Source organism: Chrysochloris asiatica, unplaced genomic scaffold, assembly GCF_000296735.1.
Source record: "Chrysochloris asiatica unplaced genomic scaffold, ChrAsi1.0 scaffold00056, whole genome shotgun sequence".
In the NCBI taxonomy this organism is placed as follows: domain Eukaryota; kingdom Metazoa; phylum Chordata; class Mammalia; order Afrosoricida; family Chrysochloridae; genus Chrysochloris; species Chrysochloris asiatica.
In genome coordinates, this window is record NW_006408574.1 from 11,524,842 (window position 1) to 11,542,681 (window position 17,840).

The 17,840-nt window shown below is 38.3% G+C and overlaps 1 protein-coding gene across 1 annotated transcript in view; it reads right to left on the reverse strand.

Annotated features, from left to right (window-relative positions):
• Positions 1-17,840, reverse strand: part of KIAA2026 (KIAA2026 ortholog) — a 103,760-nt gene that overhangs the window by 42,995 nt on the left and 42,925 nt on the right. The window contains exons 3-4 of the mRNA XM_006863758.1: positions 15,674-17,091; positions 2,830-2,909 (exon numbers count right to left, since the gene is read on the reverse strand). Coding sequence (XP_006863820.1) covers positions 2,830-2,909; positions 15,674-17,091 — 1,498 coding nt within the window. The remainder of the gene's footprint in view (positions 1-2,829; positions 2,910-15,673; positions 17,092-17,840) is intronic.

The window sequence follows — 17,840 nt, forward strand, 5'->3', positions numbered from 1 at the left end:
GACTGATCTGGATATGTTCTTTTTGACAATGAATGCAACACAATTCTTCAATTTGTCATTCCCGGCATAGTAAACCATGTGGTTGTCAGATTCAATGGCCAATACCTTTTCATTTCAGCTCACTAATGCCTAAGATATTGATGGCTATGCATTCCATTTCATTTTTGACAACTTCCAATTTTCCCAGATTCATACTTTCGTACATTCTCTGTTCCAATTTTCAGTGGATGTTTACAGCTGTTTCTCTTCATTTTGAGTTGTGCCCCATCAGCAAATGAAGGTCTCGCAGGCTTTTCTCCCATGGTCTTTACTCCATTCGTGTTATCACGGTCAACTCTACTTTGAGGAGGCAGCTCTTCCCCAGTTGCATTTTGAGTGCCTTCCAACCTGAGGGGTTCATTTTCCAGCACTCTATCTGATAGTATTTCTCTCCTATTCATAAGGTTTTCAGTGACTAAATATTCGGATATAGTTTGCCACTCTTTCTTCCTAGTCTGTCTTTGTCTGGAAGCTCATCAGAAACCTGTCCACCATGGTATTTAAAATACCAGTGGCACAGCTTTCAGAATCACAGCAACTCACAAGCCACCACAGTACGACAAACTGAAAGACAAGTGGTGGCCATTTGGTGTTAAGTGGAAACTGTCCCTTTAAATTTCGAGGAGATCTGTGCGCATGTGTAGTAGAATCCTCCATGGGTGAGGGTAGGGGGTCCATTCACTCAAACATCCCCTCTAGTCATCAGGACTTTAAAAAATTAAATTTCATAATTGAGTCCCAGAATAAGTTTCTCTCTAAGCATGTTTTTTGTGTCAAAAGCAGAGAAGCCCTTTGACAATGAGGGCAAGTTTCACAGAAAGTACTTAACATCTACCCTCATTTTCATGATTTTCAGCAATAAGGTATTTTTTATTAAGATAATCTTCTAAATCGTTCTAAAAAGGATTTCTATATTTAATATTAGAAATAAGATATTTGAAACAACTAGAATAAATGAATTAATTTGTCAAATCTAAGGGCTAACTGCTGCTAAACTTTTAAGGAAAAAATAAAAAATTCATTATTGTTTTAAAATAGTAGTCTTACACACTGACAGCTTTCACAACAAAGGAGTAAAGTCTTTATAAAACACTTTCCTCTCTCAAAATAATTCTGTCAAAGGATTTTGAGAGGCAAAACTCCAAGTACGCATAGAAGCACAGTTTCTGGTGGTCACTCCTATTCCTACTATGGGTGAGTTTCACTGAAGCCAACTTTCCATCTTAGAAACTATAGCACAAGAGCCACCGCTCTCACGAGTCTCTCTCCTCTTCTAGTCAGACACTGAGACACCTGCCCACACCCCCACACCTAGGACTTTAAGAAGCAGAAAGGGGACTTTATTTTTAAAAGCTCAATCTTATGTTTCTGACAGTGGTGACCAAATGGTCAAAAATGGCCTAAAAGTATCACTTTAGACGTTTTCCAAACATTCTGTCCATGACCCATCACATTTTACATTGTGAGCTTTTGCAAGCACATGTGTGAACACACACACACACACCTGAAACCAAAGGTTCATGAAACAATATTTGCTTTTAGTATATATGTGACACATTTTAATAGCATTGTTTCTACTGTTGTTAGCTTACACAAAGATGCTGGTCATGTGGCTCACCACCTGGGATTTTACACACTGTCCACCACTTACTACCTTCCAAGGTTCATCCCAGAAGTGTGGAATGGAGAAAAGATCAACAGGGGACCAGATCTGTCCTGAGACCTATATTTTCAGGGCAGATGCTTTGAGGGTCTAAGGGCAAAATGAGAGGGAGAACTGGCAAACTGTAGCCGGACACCAGTGAGACATGGTGATACAATATGATTAAAGTAGTAAACAATGGACAAGCAATGGTACAAAGGTCTCTAAGTAAATACCAAAGTTACATTTTCTGTTGACAATGCTGGAACCAAGAATACTTTATAGCAACGAATTTGGTAGAAAGTCTGTTTGTAACTCATCCAAAAAATGTCATTAAAAATATTCTAAAACACTGCAAGAAAAACATGTATTTATCCTTTCTCTGGCGATATAAAATACTAAAATTTTTACCAATTAGTAACTTCCATCAAAACACTGCCAAAACTACTATTGTAACTGAAAGCAACTCTGTCCACATTTCTGACCTCAGTAACTGTTAGACCAACAGCATGCAGCATCATATGTTTTCACAGTCAGTAACCCTCAGGATTTTCTTGTTTACCTTACTGGAGACCCACAGAAGTATTTTAAATACTATTTTTATCTTCTGGTATTTAAGTCTTAGCTTACAAAACTTTTGGAGAAATGTGCAACCAGAGACATTTTTAAAGAAATTGTTACTTGTTAAAGAAAACAAAATAGAAAAATTAATATTGCAATTGAATTAGGGTCTGATTCTTAGTACCCGAAGAAACAGTTTTTCACAGGATCATATGGCAGTATAAACAGGGCTCTGTGTTTTTAAATTAGCAAGCCTCCCATTTCTACAGTGCCCAAATAAATGAAACTGGATTACGTAGGCAATAAATACCATGTATAAATGGTGATTTTGTTCTTGACAGATTTTCATTTACACATATGCTTCTAGATATAGTACCATTAAACTACTTCTACAAAAGTTACAGTTATAAGAAATGACAGATTTCATCTTAGTTATGCCTACATTTGCAGGAAAAGAAGTCACAGTTGACAACATTTCATTAAAAACATGTGCTACAGTTTCTGAAAATTAAGCCAATTTCTCAAGATATAAAGTCTGAATCAAAAAATAAAATATAAGAAAATCGAGACAAAGTTGAAACATTTACCTGAAATTCGGGTACAGTAGGTGGCTTTGTGACAGTTTTCCTCTTCTTTGTGATTGCTTTTTTAGATATGGATTTTTTTCCTTTCAAGATTAAAAGAGAAAAGCTTCATAATGCTGTTTATAGCACTTCATTAACAAAATCCAAATTACATACAGCCTTGAAAGTTAAATGATAACTACCAGATGGCTGCTAGTAGGTCAAATAAAAATGATGAATTGAAACAAGCCCCAGTAAAAGCAAACATTAAACTATAACTACTTGTAACAGACATATTAACAAATACTGTTTATGTAAGAACCAAACTATTACAATCTCCAGTGTGTTGCACAATATCAGAATTTATTGGGCTAAAATTTCAGGGTGGGGGGAGTGCTATTATTACTTACTGTTCAGTAAAAACTAACTATATTCACAGTTTAAACACAAAACTACAAAGGAAAAAAACAAAACCAACCAAACAAGCCCTTACCTTTAACAATGACATCTGTAGTCAGGAACTTGCATATAGAACTATAATCTCTGTATGTTAAGGGCTCAACCTACTGTGAAAATCCCTTCAGTAGCTTAGATACAAAGATTTTCTATCTGTTAAACCCTGCAATTCACCCAATGGGCTGCCTTTGGCAATATTCAATATCCAGAGTTGTAAGAGAAAGTAAACATTTCCCATTCAAGTGTACCTAGTCACTTGTGCAATCAGAAAGCACTGGGAAAAAGAAATCCTGTGTTCTTAAAAAAGCAGAATTGATGGCATAGATTGAAGCATATTTATTCTTTGTATTTAACCTGATGACAGTTACAAACATACATACCACCTCTATTTTTAGTTGAAACATGCTAAAGTAAATGTTTTCCCCCCATTTGTAATTAGAAAAATCAATGAACCAATCATTACTTTAAAAATGTGCCAGGTACAGGGCAATGTACAAATTATGGAGATAATCTGAATTATATAATGAAGACCCTGTCCTCCAGGAGCTTTTATGTAAGGGAATTAAAAATAATAATAATGAAAGGAAAAGAAAATACTTTAAAATTAACTTTAATTCACAATCATTTATAGGCTAAAATCAGCTAAAATTTACTTTTTTTTTTTTTCCCAAAAGGAAAAATGATTCAGGTAAATGAAGTAACTGCTATATATAATTACGAATGCTCCTCAGATACAATTCCAATTCATAGTATCAATGTATCGCTTTCTGTAATTCTTTTTAGTCAAATAACAACAGCCATTTCTAACTGAATTGCTGAACTTCAAATGAGTTTGTATTCTGTTCTAATACCACTGTACCGTCATTTGACACTGGCTTTGGATTAATCTGAAATAAAACATTTCTTTTCCGATTGCTCTTATGTGCTTACACAATACCTACAGAGAAGTAAACACCTACGTTGTAAGTAGCTGTTTGTAAATGTTCAGGAAGAAAGGATTACTAAATCATTGGAATCTTTATAACACTGCCAGTAACATTTCTGAACTGAGTACCCTGAGTAACTCCTGAGGGTCTCATAAATCCCAACACCAAGATGTCTCTATACACTACTGCTTCTATTTCTAGAAGATCACAGGAGAAAATCTGTTGTAATACTCATAGGTCTGCTTCAGAACTCAGTTGGGTATACAGACAGCTTTAAAAAAAATCATCTGATTTTGATTTCACTTATTAGCACAACTGAAGTCACCCATGACTTTTACACTGTCACTGCAGTATAAGGAACGTGAGCAACCATTCTGAATGAATTAAGCAGGTGAGGTGGTACCTGAGCTCACCAAGTCATCAGAAGACTTCACTTTCATAAAGAGACTGGAGGCAGTACTAGGGAGTACTCTTAAACCTGAGTCTTTGAACTCTAGTTGGAATACAAACTCTATTAGCTTAAGACCTTGAGCAAATGGCTTTATTTCTCCAGGCAGTTTCTTCATCTGTGAAACAGGAATAGTAGCATCACCTATTTGGCGGGAATTAAATCAGTTAAACCATGTCAAGAGCTCAGAATGCTGCCAGATACACGTTGTGTGTTCACTGTTATTTTATCTGCCTTAGCTGAGGTCTGGTGACACCATCTAAAGAGACAATATTTTCTTCAATCTCTTAAAAAAAAATTTTTTTTTAAATCATGGATAAGCACTAGACTACAGTTCAAACCCACCAGCTGCTCCTATAAAGATTTATAGCCTCAGACACCCTATACAGGATCGCTAGGATTTGGGACTGACTTGCCAGCACCTAACAACAGCAACATTCCTCCATCCCAAGTTTTCTTGCTCATGCATGCTTGGTGCTGCCATTCCACCTTGTACACATATCACTGTAAGACAGCCACAATCACAAGGGTCTGTTTATGTATTTCCTTTTTTACTAGACTGTAAATTGAGGACAGAAAGCACTCTCTATCTTCCCCTGTTGTATTTGTAGAACTTAGTTCTGAAAAGTGATCTGAAATACAAGAATCCTACTCTTCAACAGAAATCCCACTGCAATTCTGAGGTTCTGTAAGAGACCATTCTATAGTGAAGAAAACAGTCTCTTTAAGTAATTTACACAATTTGTAAAAGTTTCAAAAACATGACCTAGAACAGTAATCCGAGAACTAAGATTTTCATATGCATATGCATACCAATAGCCCTCTGGTGGCCCAGTGGTAAAGTGCTTGGCTGTTAACCTAAAGGCTGATGGTTTAAACCCACCAGTCACGGCACAGGAGAATAATGAAGCTGTCTGCTTCCAAAATCATTTTTCAACTCTACAGCAGTAAGCACAGTGTGTCAGACACTTTGTAAGGCCATTTATATAAATTACCTCATTTAATTCTCAAAACAAGCCTACAAGTAACTTCTGTTGCTATTTCCCTCATAGTGACTGACATGTAATAAAAAATCCGGTGCCATTCTCACAGTCACGTTTTGAGCCCATTGCTATAGCTACTGTGTTAGCCCATAGCCATCGAAGGATCTTCCTCTTTCTCACTGACCCTCTACTTTACCAAGCTGATGTCCCTTCTCCAGGGACTGGTCCCTCGGGATAACGTGTCCGAAGGTAAGTGAAACAAAATCTTAACACCTCAGTTCTAAGGAGCATTCTGCTTCTACTTCTTCCAAGACAGATTTGTTGTTCCTTCTGACAACCATGGTGCATTTAAGATTCTTCACCAACACTATTCAAAGGCATATATTCTTTTCCTGATTTCCTTATTCACTCTCCAGCTTTCACAAGCATCTGAGACTACTCACCTGATACTACCGAAAATACCATGCCTTGGGTCAGGTGCACCTTTGTCTTCACTCTTTAAACACTTAAAAGAGATCTTTGCAGCATTTTGCCCAATGCAATTCACCATTTGATTTCCTGACTATTGCTTCCATGGCCGTAGAGCTTAGTAAAATGAGAGCCTTGACAACTTCAATCTTTTCTCGATTTATCATGATGTTGCTTAATGATCCAGTTGTGAGGATTTTTGTTGTATGTCGAGGTATAATCCATACTGAAAGCTGGGGTCTTTGATCTTCATCAATTAAGTGCTCCAAGTCCTTTTTACTTACAGTAAGCAAGGTTGTGTCACCTGCATATAGCAGATTGTTAATCTTTCCTCCAATCCTGATACTGTGGGGTGTTTTAATTGTTAGAATTGCATAATAGAAGGCACTTGGACTTTGGAGTTAGATTCCTCTCTATGGTGCTTACTTCCTGTGTGACACTCATTTCAATTAATCTTTCTGATCATTATTATCTACCTTTACCCCCGTTTTAATGTGGGACTAACTGAAGACCTATTCCCCTGGCCCCATTCATTTAGGCAATTCCAACTCACAGGATCATAAAGATTAATTAACTTAGAGAAGAATCTAACACCAAAGTCCAAGTTTCTTCTATTATGCAATCCTAAATAAATCATAATTAGCATTTACTGATTCCTACTGGACTAAGCCCAAGGTTGATCGTTCAAACCAACCAGACACTCCTTGGAAACCTTACACAGGGTCATTCTGAGTTGGAACCAACTCCAAGGCACTTAACTACAAAGTCACTCTGAGTCAGAACTGACTAGTGTCATGCTCAATATTGGGTACTATGTATGCATTTGCTATCCTTTACTGATTATAGCATCTGCTACAATCAATCTTTACAGCAACATAGCAAGGGGAGTGTTGCCTTCATTTTGCAGATGAGCCAACAGGCCACTGTTGGTGAATAAATCGATGAAGGACGACCTACAGCACTAGAGGACAAATGTGAACCAAAGCTGCAGTTTTCTTATGGCAAAATACTGCACTCTTTCAGACTTCCTACAAGGTTAATAGATTCATGATTGATGTCAGAATATTTCTTTTGATTAGGATAAGATTTGCAAACCTAGCATTATGTAAAATTTTAAATTTACGTTCTTGAAAAAATTATCTGAGTACAAATTTCCCTGTATCCTTCAACAGAAAACTGTTCTTAGTTTTCATTAAATATTGTTTTAAAAAGTGGATCACGTTGTAAGTGCTGCTGACTCATACAGTGTCCAAAGAGCAGCTGGTGTGTAAGAACTGCCAATCTTGTGAGTACCAAGCCAGTGTTTATCCTACAGTGCCACATCATTGTTGTCATTAAGTGCCCTTGAGTCGGTTCAGACTCATAGTGACCCTGAGTAGTGTTTCCAAGGAGCGGCTGGTAAATTTGAACTTCTGACCTTGATGTTTAAAAGGACTTTGCAGTCCAGTGCATTATCCCACACCACCACACCAAGACTCCACAGTGCCACACTACAGGCTACTATAAAACTAACCCAGCCTTCACTTGGTCACTTGTTCTGCTCAGGGACAAGTATATAATGGAAGGGTTACATACTGCCCCCTAGTGGGCTCCTGTTTCTCTACTACTACTTAATGCATTTGAGTTACCGTGTTGGAGAATATTGAAAGTGCCAAGGGCTCACAAAAGAATCAACAGATCTGTGTTGGAAGATGCACAGCCAGAGTGCTCCTTGGAGGCCAGGATGGCCAAACTTCGTCTCTCATACTTTGGATATATTGTTAGGAGGGACCAGTCACTGGAGAAGGTTATCATGTTTGGTAAGGTGGAGGGTCAGAGAAAAAGAGGAAGACGCCCAGCGAGATGGATTGGCCAAGTGGCAGCATCACTGGGCTCAAGCGTGGCAACAATTGTGAGGTTGGCCCAGGACCGGGCAGTGTTTTGTTCTGTTGTGCATCGGGTCACTATGATTTGGTACCAACTCGATGGCACCTAACAACAACAACTTAATCATGTTGCTGTGGAGTTGACTCCTCTAACTCCTGAGGACCTCTGTGTGTGGAATTTCTCCACAGGGTTTTCCAGATGGTGACTGTTTAGAAGCAGAACACCAAGCCTGTCTTCTAAGATGCCTCTGGGTTTGAACCACCAATCTTTTGGCTAATAGTCAAGGAATTAGCCAGTAGTGCAACCCTGTCACCTTTTTACCTTCTCCATATAAAGCCACCTGGTCCTATGAAATAATATCATTCTCATGCCTAGAATTATACAGAAGTTAGAAGTCCATTTAAAACATACACAGAATTTTAACACCAACATTGAGTCAAAATTATAGATATGTATCAAGTGTCAACTTTTGTCTGGAAAATGAACATGGAAATTTCATCCGATTACAGTTATTAATGTTACAGGTACATGCAATCTAAGGAAGCTTTCCAAAACAGAATGTTTAGAGTAACGCAAGAGAAGGAAGCACAACCTGAGAGGGGAAAGGACAACTAGCGACCTGCTCTACACAGTGGCTGAGGCACAGGACTCAAACCATCTAGACGCTGGAAACTGTCCTCAGGAGGAGAACAAAGGCAACTCTCGCCCCCTTCCAGCTCCCTTCTCCTCAGTAGTTGGCCTGTCCTTCACTCCTCAGTCCCTTGGAGTCACTCTGCCATCCGACCATGAATGTAAATGGATTTGAACGGTTAAGTGTTGGTAGTTTGAACTCCTGGGCAACACTGTGGGAGGAAAGACCTAGCACTCTTCTCCTACGAAGATTACAGTGTAGGGAGACCCTATGGTGCAGTCCTACCCTGTCATGCAGAGTTACTATGAGCGGGTGGGTATCAGCTCCACAGCATGTGACTATCACTGCTAAGAGCCCAAACCCAAGAGCATTTGTATCATTAAACTGGGTGGGGCAAGTGTCTGGGACGTGAAGTCACAGAAGTAGAATCTAAATGTGACTTTTATTAACTAAATATGCATGTCTTGCACTAAATAAACATATACATTCTAAAAAAGCTTCCTCTTAAGCAAGTCGTGCCAACCTTCACAAAATAGCTAATTTCTCCTCTGTTCGCACTGCTTATGAGGAACTGCCTCACGATACTGTAAATTCTTTAACCTAATCACATAATAGAGAAATTAATGAACACCCATTTCTTTTTTCCCTGTAACTCAGAATTTTGATTAATCAGTTGCCAACTCCTGTTACTTACTGTAGCACCTCTCTCAAAATGGCATTTTCTTCTGTCAATATGAAAGAAAACTCAAGTAATTATTCTGTATCTGGACAATAATTTCATCTTCCTAAAGTTAGTTTCTTCCCCACCTTAATCTAAACCCTGCAAGCTCTGTGTGCTTCCGTTTTTAAAATTTATAAAATCTACACAATGGGGAATAATAATGGAGCCTACTTCATGGGTTCTTTATGAAGATTAAATTATGTAAAAGCTTGGAACAGTGCCTGTTCCACAAGCACTGTGTGAGGAGTAGGTGATGAGGTGGAAAGGAAGCAGTGGGAGGGATTAAAAGGAGACGGTGTTTAGTGGATCCTTTTACCCTCTGCATACCTCGGAATCTCAAGGTGGCATTCTAAAAATCTTCCCAATACACTGGTTTTGTAGTACTGTCACCACAGACGCAGGTTTGGGTGGTTTCAAACATCACAGATTACAGTACTTTCTCAGTCATGTCCTTATTCTAAGTGGCTCATTGCTTTTTATACATATGACAGGCTAAGTCCAAAAGCAGTGCTACAGAAATCACAGAACCCTTATTAAACTTGGGAAGCTGTTCTCTCACATATCTCCCATCTTTTCCAGCTAACACCTCCCCCCAAAGAATTCTGCTCTCTGATTTACACCACATCAAGCAACAACTTAAGCACCCTCAGGGGATTCAAAGTATTTTCCTTTTTAAATGTTCTTTGAATTTTGGAAATAAAAAGGGTCTGAGTGGCAAGATCATGGCTGTAGGGTGAATGGGATAAGGTTTCCTGATGGAATCCTTGCTATGTTCAAAAGAATGAGCAGGTGATCATCCTGTGTCCTCTGAGAAAATCTATTAAGACTGTTCCTTTGGAGTCCCAACGTTGTTGTTCTTAAGTGCCTTTGACTTGGTTCCAACTCAGAGCGACCTGTACAGGATTTCCAAGGAGTGGCTGGTGAATTTGAACCGACAACCTGTGGTTCAAACCGACCTTGCAGTCCAGTGCATTATCCTGCAGCACCACACCACAACTCCTTGGAGTCCCACTGTTGTTAAGTGTTTTCAAGTCAGTTGAGACCCTGTATAGTGTTTCCAAGGAGCAGGTGCTGACCTTGCAGTTCAAACTGACTTTACAGTTCAGTGCTTTAACCCACATTAAGCAGTCACTGTAACCTTATGAGTTGACTTCGCCACCGTCTTGAACGTAACTGGCTCAGCAGAAGCCCTTGGATGCTACTTATTGATTGGATTTTTGAAGGCAGTCTGAGACTAAGACAAGTGCTTTACTGAGGGAACTTGTCTACAGTCATCCACTGATCACAGACAGAAATTGTGCAAATATGTTCTGTTTGGAATAAACATGGGTAACCCTAGTAGCAACATTTTGACTTACCCTCATGTATTTATCTTATTCTATGCCCATTTCCTTGCATTGGGCTTCTTCATGATTCACTCATTTGAAATAGCACAAGCCTACAATGACAGCACCCTAAAATGGCACATTCTCATCATTCAAACAGCTTCTAGAACCTCCATGCTTTCATGCACATTTTCCTCTACTTGTGCTTTTTTTTTCACTGACATCTAGCCTGGTTATATCTCCATAAGTTTGCTCATTGTTAATCATTTTCAGTATCTAGTCTCCATTATTATTCAAAGTCCTTCATCCTCTGTGAAACTTCTCTAGACTACAACAGCACAAACTGAGTATTCCTCTATTTGACTTTTTGTTGTACTTTCAGTTTTAGCATATACAGTGAAACCAGTGAGAGCCAGAACTTCTCGGGGCCATCTTATTTTTCTGGTCTTCCAAGTTTTCCACCTTTGAAAGGATGCAGTCTTAACACTTTTCTATCATGCATTTCGGTGGACATGATTTGATGTTCCCTTCTCTGACCAGCTTCCGACTTATGTAGGTTCTGGCTTTTACAGGTTTCCAGTACTCAGCATTAAGGTCAAAAGGATATTTAACATTTGAATCTTAATTTTTTCATCTGTAAGAGAACAGCATGGCTTTCCTATTTTGTCAGTTTAGAAGAAGCTGCAATAAAATGATACAGCTGAAAATATTAACTATGGGGTGGGGGGAGCTGGTGGGAACCTTCCAAAACAAACTGATTGAAAACAACCAACTGTAGACATCATAAACTTTTGTAGCCATTAATAATATACTTTGTCCCTTCTTCAAACTTCATAAAAATTCCTCAATTAAAGAGTTGCAATCCATTTTCACTCACCGTACTTGCTCTCAGCAATTTCTATTAATATAAAACCAAAAACAATCTATATAATCTAATAAAATGATGCTGCATTTTATTTAATTCTATCTAAAATTAAAATCTATATGGAATCTATTTGCACATTCAAAGATATTCCTGACAGACTGTACTGTGGTAGAAATAAGCATATATCATACAATTCCATTAAAAATACTTATGGCCTTGAAAAAACACAAAATACTTGTACTAAGGGTTACAAAGTCCTGGTATGATGCTGTAGGGTAAGCACTGGGTTGCTAATCACAAGGTTGGTGGTTCAAACTCACCAGCTGCTCCTCGGAAACCCTACACAGGATTGTTATGCATTGGAGCCTACTCAACAGCACTTAACACAATGAATTTCTCCACATGTATCAGCTGTTGTGCTAGGTGGGGATGCAAAGCTAGAAACAGCCCTTCTGTCCTTAAGAATGTTATCAAACAGAAATGAGACAATCATCAAAAACACCTAGAAATAAACGCAACTGCAATACGGGTTGGGGTGGGGGGAATCACGTAAGCTTTTCATTCCATTTCCCTACAAACTTGGTGAAGCTCTCTTCCATACTAAGAAGATGTACCTGGCTCTACAAAAGCACTTAGAGAAAATTTCAACAGAGGCAGAAGATGATGGAAGAGCAAGTGTTCACTTGGGAGGGCGACTCTTCCTTTTGCTTGTCTCTAGGTTCTGTAAGGAAATCTACTGTTTCCATAAGAAAAAAAAAACAGCACAAGACACCAAAGAAAAGGATCCACATTTTTCCAACTTTGCTCCACCCTCCCCATTGACCTTGTAAAAAGGTTGTTTCTAATTTGCTCTCTCTCAGTTAATCTAGCTTGCTCCACTTACAAGACAAGGCCTTCCTGAACTGTTAAATTTGGGTAGCAGGTCCGATGGTAAACGTTCTAATCATCAGGTCACTTTCTCTTCTTCTATGCACTGAATTAAATGAGTGGAGCATGAGTTAGTAGGCATGCTATTATTTCCATTGTTTTCTTCTGTAATATTTCCAAGAGTAAGGAGCAGGGCTAAGTGATTACAAGTGAGTTTGAAATTTAAAAAAGTACAAGAGAAAACCCACAATTCTGAAAAAATAAATAAAAATGCTTAAAAGTTTCCCAAGTACTTTATGCTGTCGTTGTTAAGTGCTGTCGTGTCAGTTCCGACTCACAGCGACGACCCTGTAATGGGTTTCCGAGGAGCAGCTGGTGGGTTTGAACTGCTGACCTTCTGGTTCACAGTAGTGCACTAAAATCATCAAATCATTTTTCAACCAATTTATCTTTGTGCCTTGTATGAAAAAAAATCCCTAAAGAAGGCTTATTCCTAAGCATATGCTATAGCACAAATGAGTGATGAATAACTATTAATTGAAGAAGAAAAAAAAAAACCTTTATTAAAATAAGTTGGACCAAACTAAACAAAATGAAAAGTCCCTCATGCCCAAGGTTTTTTCTTTCCCTAAGGTTTCCTAGAATCTTCACATACCAACCCAGAATCATGTAACCACCATCTGAAGTCCGCAAGGTTATGAAAACAGCACATGAGGTGGCAAAACCTGACCTCGCTGACGTGAGGCTTTGCAGCCTAGGGCTCACTTAGTCAAACTCTTAATTTTGCTGTAGAAATCATGTGTTTGATTACAGGATATTGGCCCAGAGCCCAACAGAGATTTGATGTTAGGAGCTGTTGAGTCCGTTCTGCCTCATAGTAACCCCAAATGCCCAGTCTTGCGCCAACCAGAAATACCACTTAATAAATGCTATTTGCACCATAGTTCCCTTGTAAAATCTGAAGAATTCAGAATTTCAAACATACCTGGTCCTAGAGTTTCACAGAGTACGTGCCAGCCTACCCTAGTGATGCACAGTGTGAATCTTCAGGGGTACCTCACAAACCCATGGTCATGGGACTCAGTTACTGTGAGTGAGGACCTCACGCTGCAACAGGGCATATACACCCTAATCTGACTATAAAGGGCCAAGAGGCAGGCCTCTGATAATTAAGGAGCCCAGGACAAAACCTCAGGAAGACGTAAATTGGACCAAAACATATCTAAAATGTGCTTTATTACTGATATAACATGTTAGGGAACATTGTTATAATAGTAGGGAGTTTTAGTAACTGGCCCAAGCCCCAGCCCCCACACCCCCCAATACTAACAAGGGAGTGAGAAATTACCAGCCAGAGCCTAATGCTTCTGTCACTGCAGATGTGACTTTCTGAAAACTGCTCTGAGAAGACAATGAGAACATTAGGGGCAAGTGTGTTGCTTTTTTCTATTTCCTGCATGTAAGTCTTCTCTCCCAAACCACATCGTCTCAGGAGTGGGAATCTGCCTCCTGAGTGAAATTTTCATTCACTTCTCTAGAACTGGACACGAAATCAAACTGGTAGACTTTTTTCTCTAATCTCCGAACATTCTGAACTCCCATTTCAAAAGTGTACCAACTCTCTGTTTACAGAACATTGTTGTTAAGTGCCATCAAGCTGGTTCCAACCCACAGTGACCCTGTACAGGGTTTTCTAGGCTTTCAATTTTTGTGAGAGGAGAAACCCACCTGAGTAATTGTTTCTAGTCTGCTACTGGAATAATCTGTTTAAAAGTGGCTCCAGAGTCTACTTTATCAACCACTATAAATCATAATTACATTTGAGCAAATCAAGAAGTGTAGAAATTTAGGAAAGTTTTTAGTGACAGTAGTATTAACACTACTACTAGAGAAGTGACAGATTTATTTCAAATTTTAAACCATTATTTAGTATTTTAGAAGCTAATATATTAAAGCGAACTTGCTAATAAATCCCTGAAACTTAAATATTATAGCCTAGTGGATAGTTTGAAAAGTTTAAACTGCTTATTTCTGAAAGCTACTGTTTAAAACTTAAAGCTTTTCATCACTTGAGTGAACAACTGAATGTTTGCAACTTTTAGTACAACAAATTAAATATTCCTGTTAACAAATTTCTTTTATTTCAACACGGTTAACTGTATCTAATAATTTTAAAAGTTGAGGTATAAACCAACTATATCAGTTTAACAAAGAAATGTACTTCCTCATTACGAAATTATTGGGAAATTTTCATTATCTTTGCTACTGTGCAACAGGAATGCTGCTGTTCTTGTTAAGGCATAGCTGGTTCCAACTCATAGTGACCCTGTATAAAGTTACCGAGGAGAGGCTGATGGGTTTGAACCACTGACCTTGTGGTGAGCAATCCAGTGCTTATCCTACAGAGAATAAAAAGCTGAAATCCACAAATGATGATGACAAACCACAATTCATTTTAGAAAGCAATTTCAATTTTTCCCAGTCAACTAACTTTTTATTAGTAATGGCTAACAAAATTCGTCATTTGTGTTGATCTCATCTCTCCTCTTAGGAGGATAAGAAAAGACAAATGTACTAAATGGCAGGTAACAGGAAAAGCAAAAGCAGCCTAATAATTCAAGCAATGAAGAAGTAAAGACGATTTTTAAGACTTTTGTTGTTGATGTTTAAGTAAGTTTGAGACTAACAGTTTTCTTTTTTGATTTACTTACATAGGTTTGTTACTAATAATACTTAAACTTGCTGAAAGACAAAAGCTTACAAATTATAGAAATATCCTTCATGTTTTATTGGTTAATATAAAGTTCTTCTATCTCACCATATTTTTTTCATAATATAAAAATGTATACTAAAAACAGTGCCTAAAAATACAAGATGTGGGGAAAAATCACGACCCGGAGAGACACTAGCTTGTGTTGGGTTTTAGAAGGGAGTGAGTGGTTATGAACTTGCAGTCTTAGCACTCCGATTTCCTGACTGCTAACGATGCTTTCCCCACTACAATGGGCTGACACATAGTCTGGGGGATAAACCTGGAAGATCACATATGGAAAAATGGAGAATTATTACATCCAAAGATTTCCAAGTAAGAATTAAATTCAGATGTACTGCACCCCCTATTTTTTTGTTAGTATACAGATACAACTCCTCCGCTCTGGGTTGTAATCATGGGGAATGAAATAAAACATGATCATTAAACACATACACACACATACATGTGAAGCTATGGATTTCAGCTTGCTAATCCAAGCTTTGAGGACTCCCAGCTGAAATGTGTGTAAATGCAGCTCTCACCAGAGTGTGTTAACTTACCAGATTTGTGCTTCTTATGTTTCGCTTTCTTTTTAATGATCAATAACTTATTCTGGATCTCAGGCTTGTAAGACTTGAATGCAAGAGAATGAAGACCTTCGCGCTTTCTGTGTATGCTTTCATTCAAGACATCTTTGAATTTCTTTTTTTTCTTTTTCTTCTTTTTTGCCCGCATTTTAGTTAGTTTGAGTTTCTTGTGGCTCTGCAGTGACTGTTCCAACAGGATCTCCTTTACAACTTTGTGGCAGTTCACCTCTGCGTAATCACTGTAACTTCCATTTACATGTATTTGGCAAGATTTTAGAGCATTTTCTTTTAATGGACTCAGTTCAGGCTTTACTCTGGAAGCTTCACCAAATCCTTCCTGATTTTCTATAATCCTTATTTCACCTGGGCTGAGAGGCTCTCCAAAGTCAGTAACTTCCCCTGGACTCCCTGGCGTCACCAAGTTCTCTTTACAGCAATCAGCTTTTTTAAATTCACAGGGTCTGCGAATTCTAATTTCACAGTTAGATTTTACTTCCATTTCAACAGAGATGTCATGATTATCCAAGTTAACTTTAGCAGGGCAACAGGCTGGATCAAACTGAATTCTCTGCTCTTTCTGGAAGGCAAAGGGCAAGTCATCTCTACTGCACCTATGTTCTCCATTACTTGTATTCACGTAGTCACACTTTAGCTTCTCTAGTTTAATGCGAGGTACTCTTTGTATTTTGATGGGTGGAACTGGAAATTCAGGGGCTTGGAAGGGTCTCTGTTTATAAATTCGAACATCTGCACCACAGAACTGTGGAAAATGTACGTAAGCATTCTCCAGGTAATCATAACCAAGGATAACTTCCCTGCATTCATGTATAGGCTGTCCCAGTACAGCGTCTTGAACTTCTTTTTGTGTTTCATACACAAAGTCACAAAGACCCTTAAGTAACCATACTTTTTGGTAGAACGGTAGTTCATGGAAATGTTTTTCTTCCAATGGGTTAACCTCTCCAAGAACTTTAAAAAACTGAGGACACAAGCCAAGCTTCTCAGCACAGCTGTCAGGATTCTCGGTCTGCCCCACGGCTGTGTACCACTGCTGGACTCTCTGTCTCAAAGCTGCTTCCCAGGTCCTGTAAGGCAAGGTAGGTCTCCGATGTAAGGTAGGTCTGCGATGGGGGGGACTCAACAGAGAAGTCATTATTTTTGATAGAAAAGTATTACACTGAGGCATCAGAAGACAACGTTCCAATTCATAAAAGACAATTTCTGGCAAATTTAGAATTTGCTGGGCTAAACAAAGGAAATGCCCAATAGCTGGAATTTCCCACATGGTCTCCATACAAGTTGGAGCAGCTTGAGCTAGAAGTTTTCTTTCCCATTCTTCTATCTCTTTCTGACTTGCTTCCTCAGCTTCTTTTCTTTCCTGCTCCCGAAGCCTAATGAAAATAAAATAAATTTAACTGTTATTACTTAGAGAACAGCATAAAACACTGTACTTTAAATAAGTACATTTCATTTATCTTCAGCCAACAAGCAGCTAGTTATTCTAATCTGCAGCATAAGTACAAAGTACCCCACAATAGTTATCATTTTTTCAGATGAATATACATATAACTTTACCCTGAGTTTTACTGATAGAATAGTCTAAGAATTTTAAAGCATTTAAAACACATTACATTTTAAAGTAAAAAAAAAAAAAAAAATGGAGCATGTTTATTAACAGAAAACACATGGAATTTGATTATAATTTCTAGTAAAAATATGACTTCATATAGGAGTTATCAAGAATATTTACATTCTTTGAGCCCATAATTCTAATCTCCTGAAAGTTATACTAAGGAGCAATGTAACAACACTAAATGTTATAGAAGAACAAAGCAGATGGGAGAACAATTGGACAGGTCTCAATGGGCTAAGTGAGACAGAGGTAAATAATGATATATGCACAACCTGGAAACAACAGGGTTCTGGGATACAGAGATCAAGCCATGGTTGGAATGTGGAAAAGGGGGTAATAATATTAAGATGCTTGGCTGTCTTTTGAATCTTGGTTTTCCTTGCATTATATATTATAAAAGAGACACTGGAGGGGGAGAGAAAGGAATAGCGAAAAGCATCACCATAGAAAGCTTGTAAGTCCGTCTTCTGCCTATAACTGATTGGAATACCTAAAATGGGGCTACAA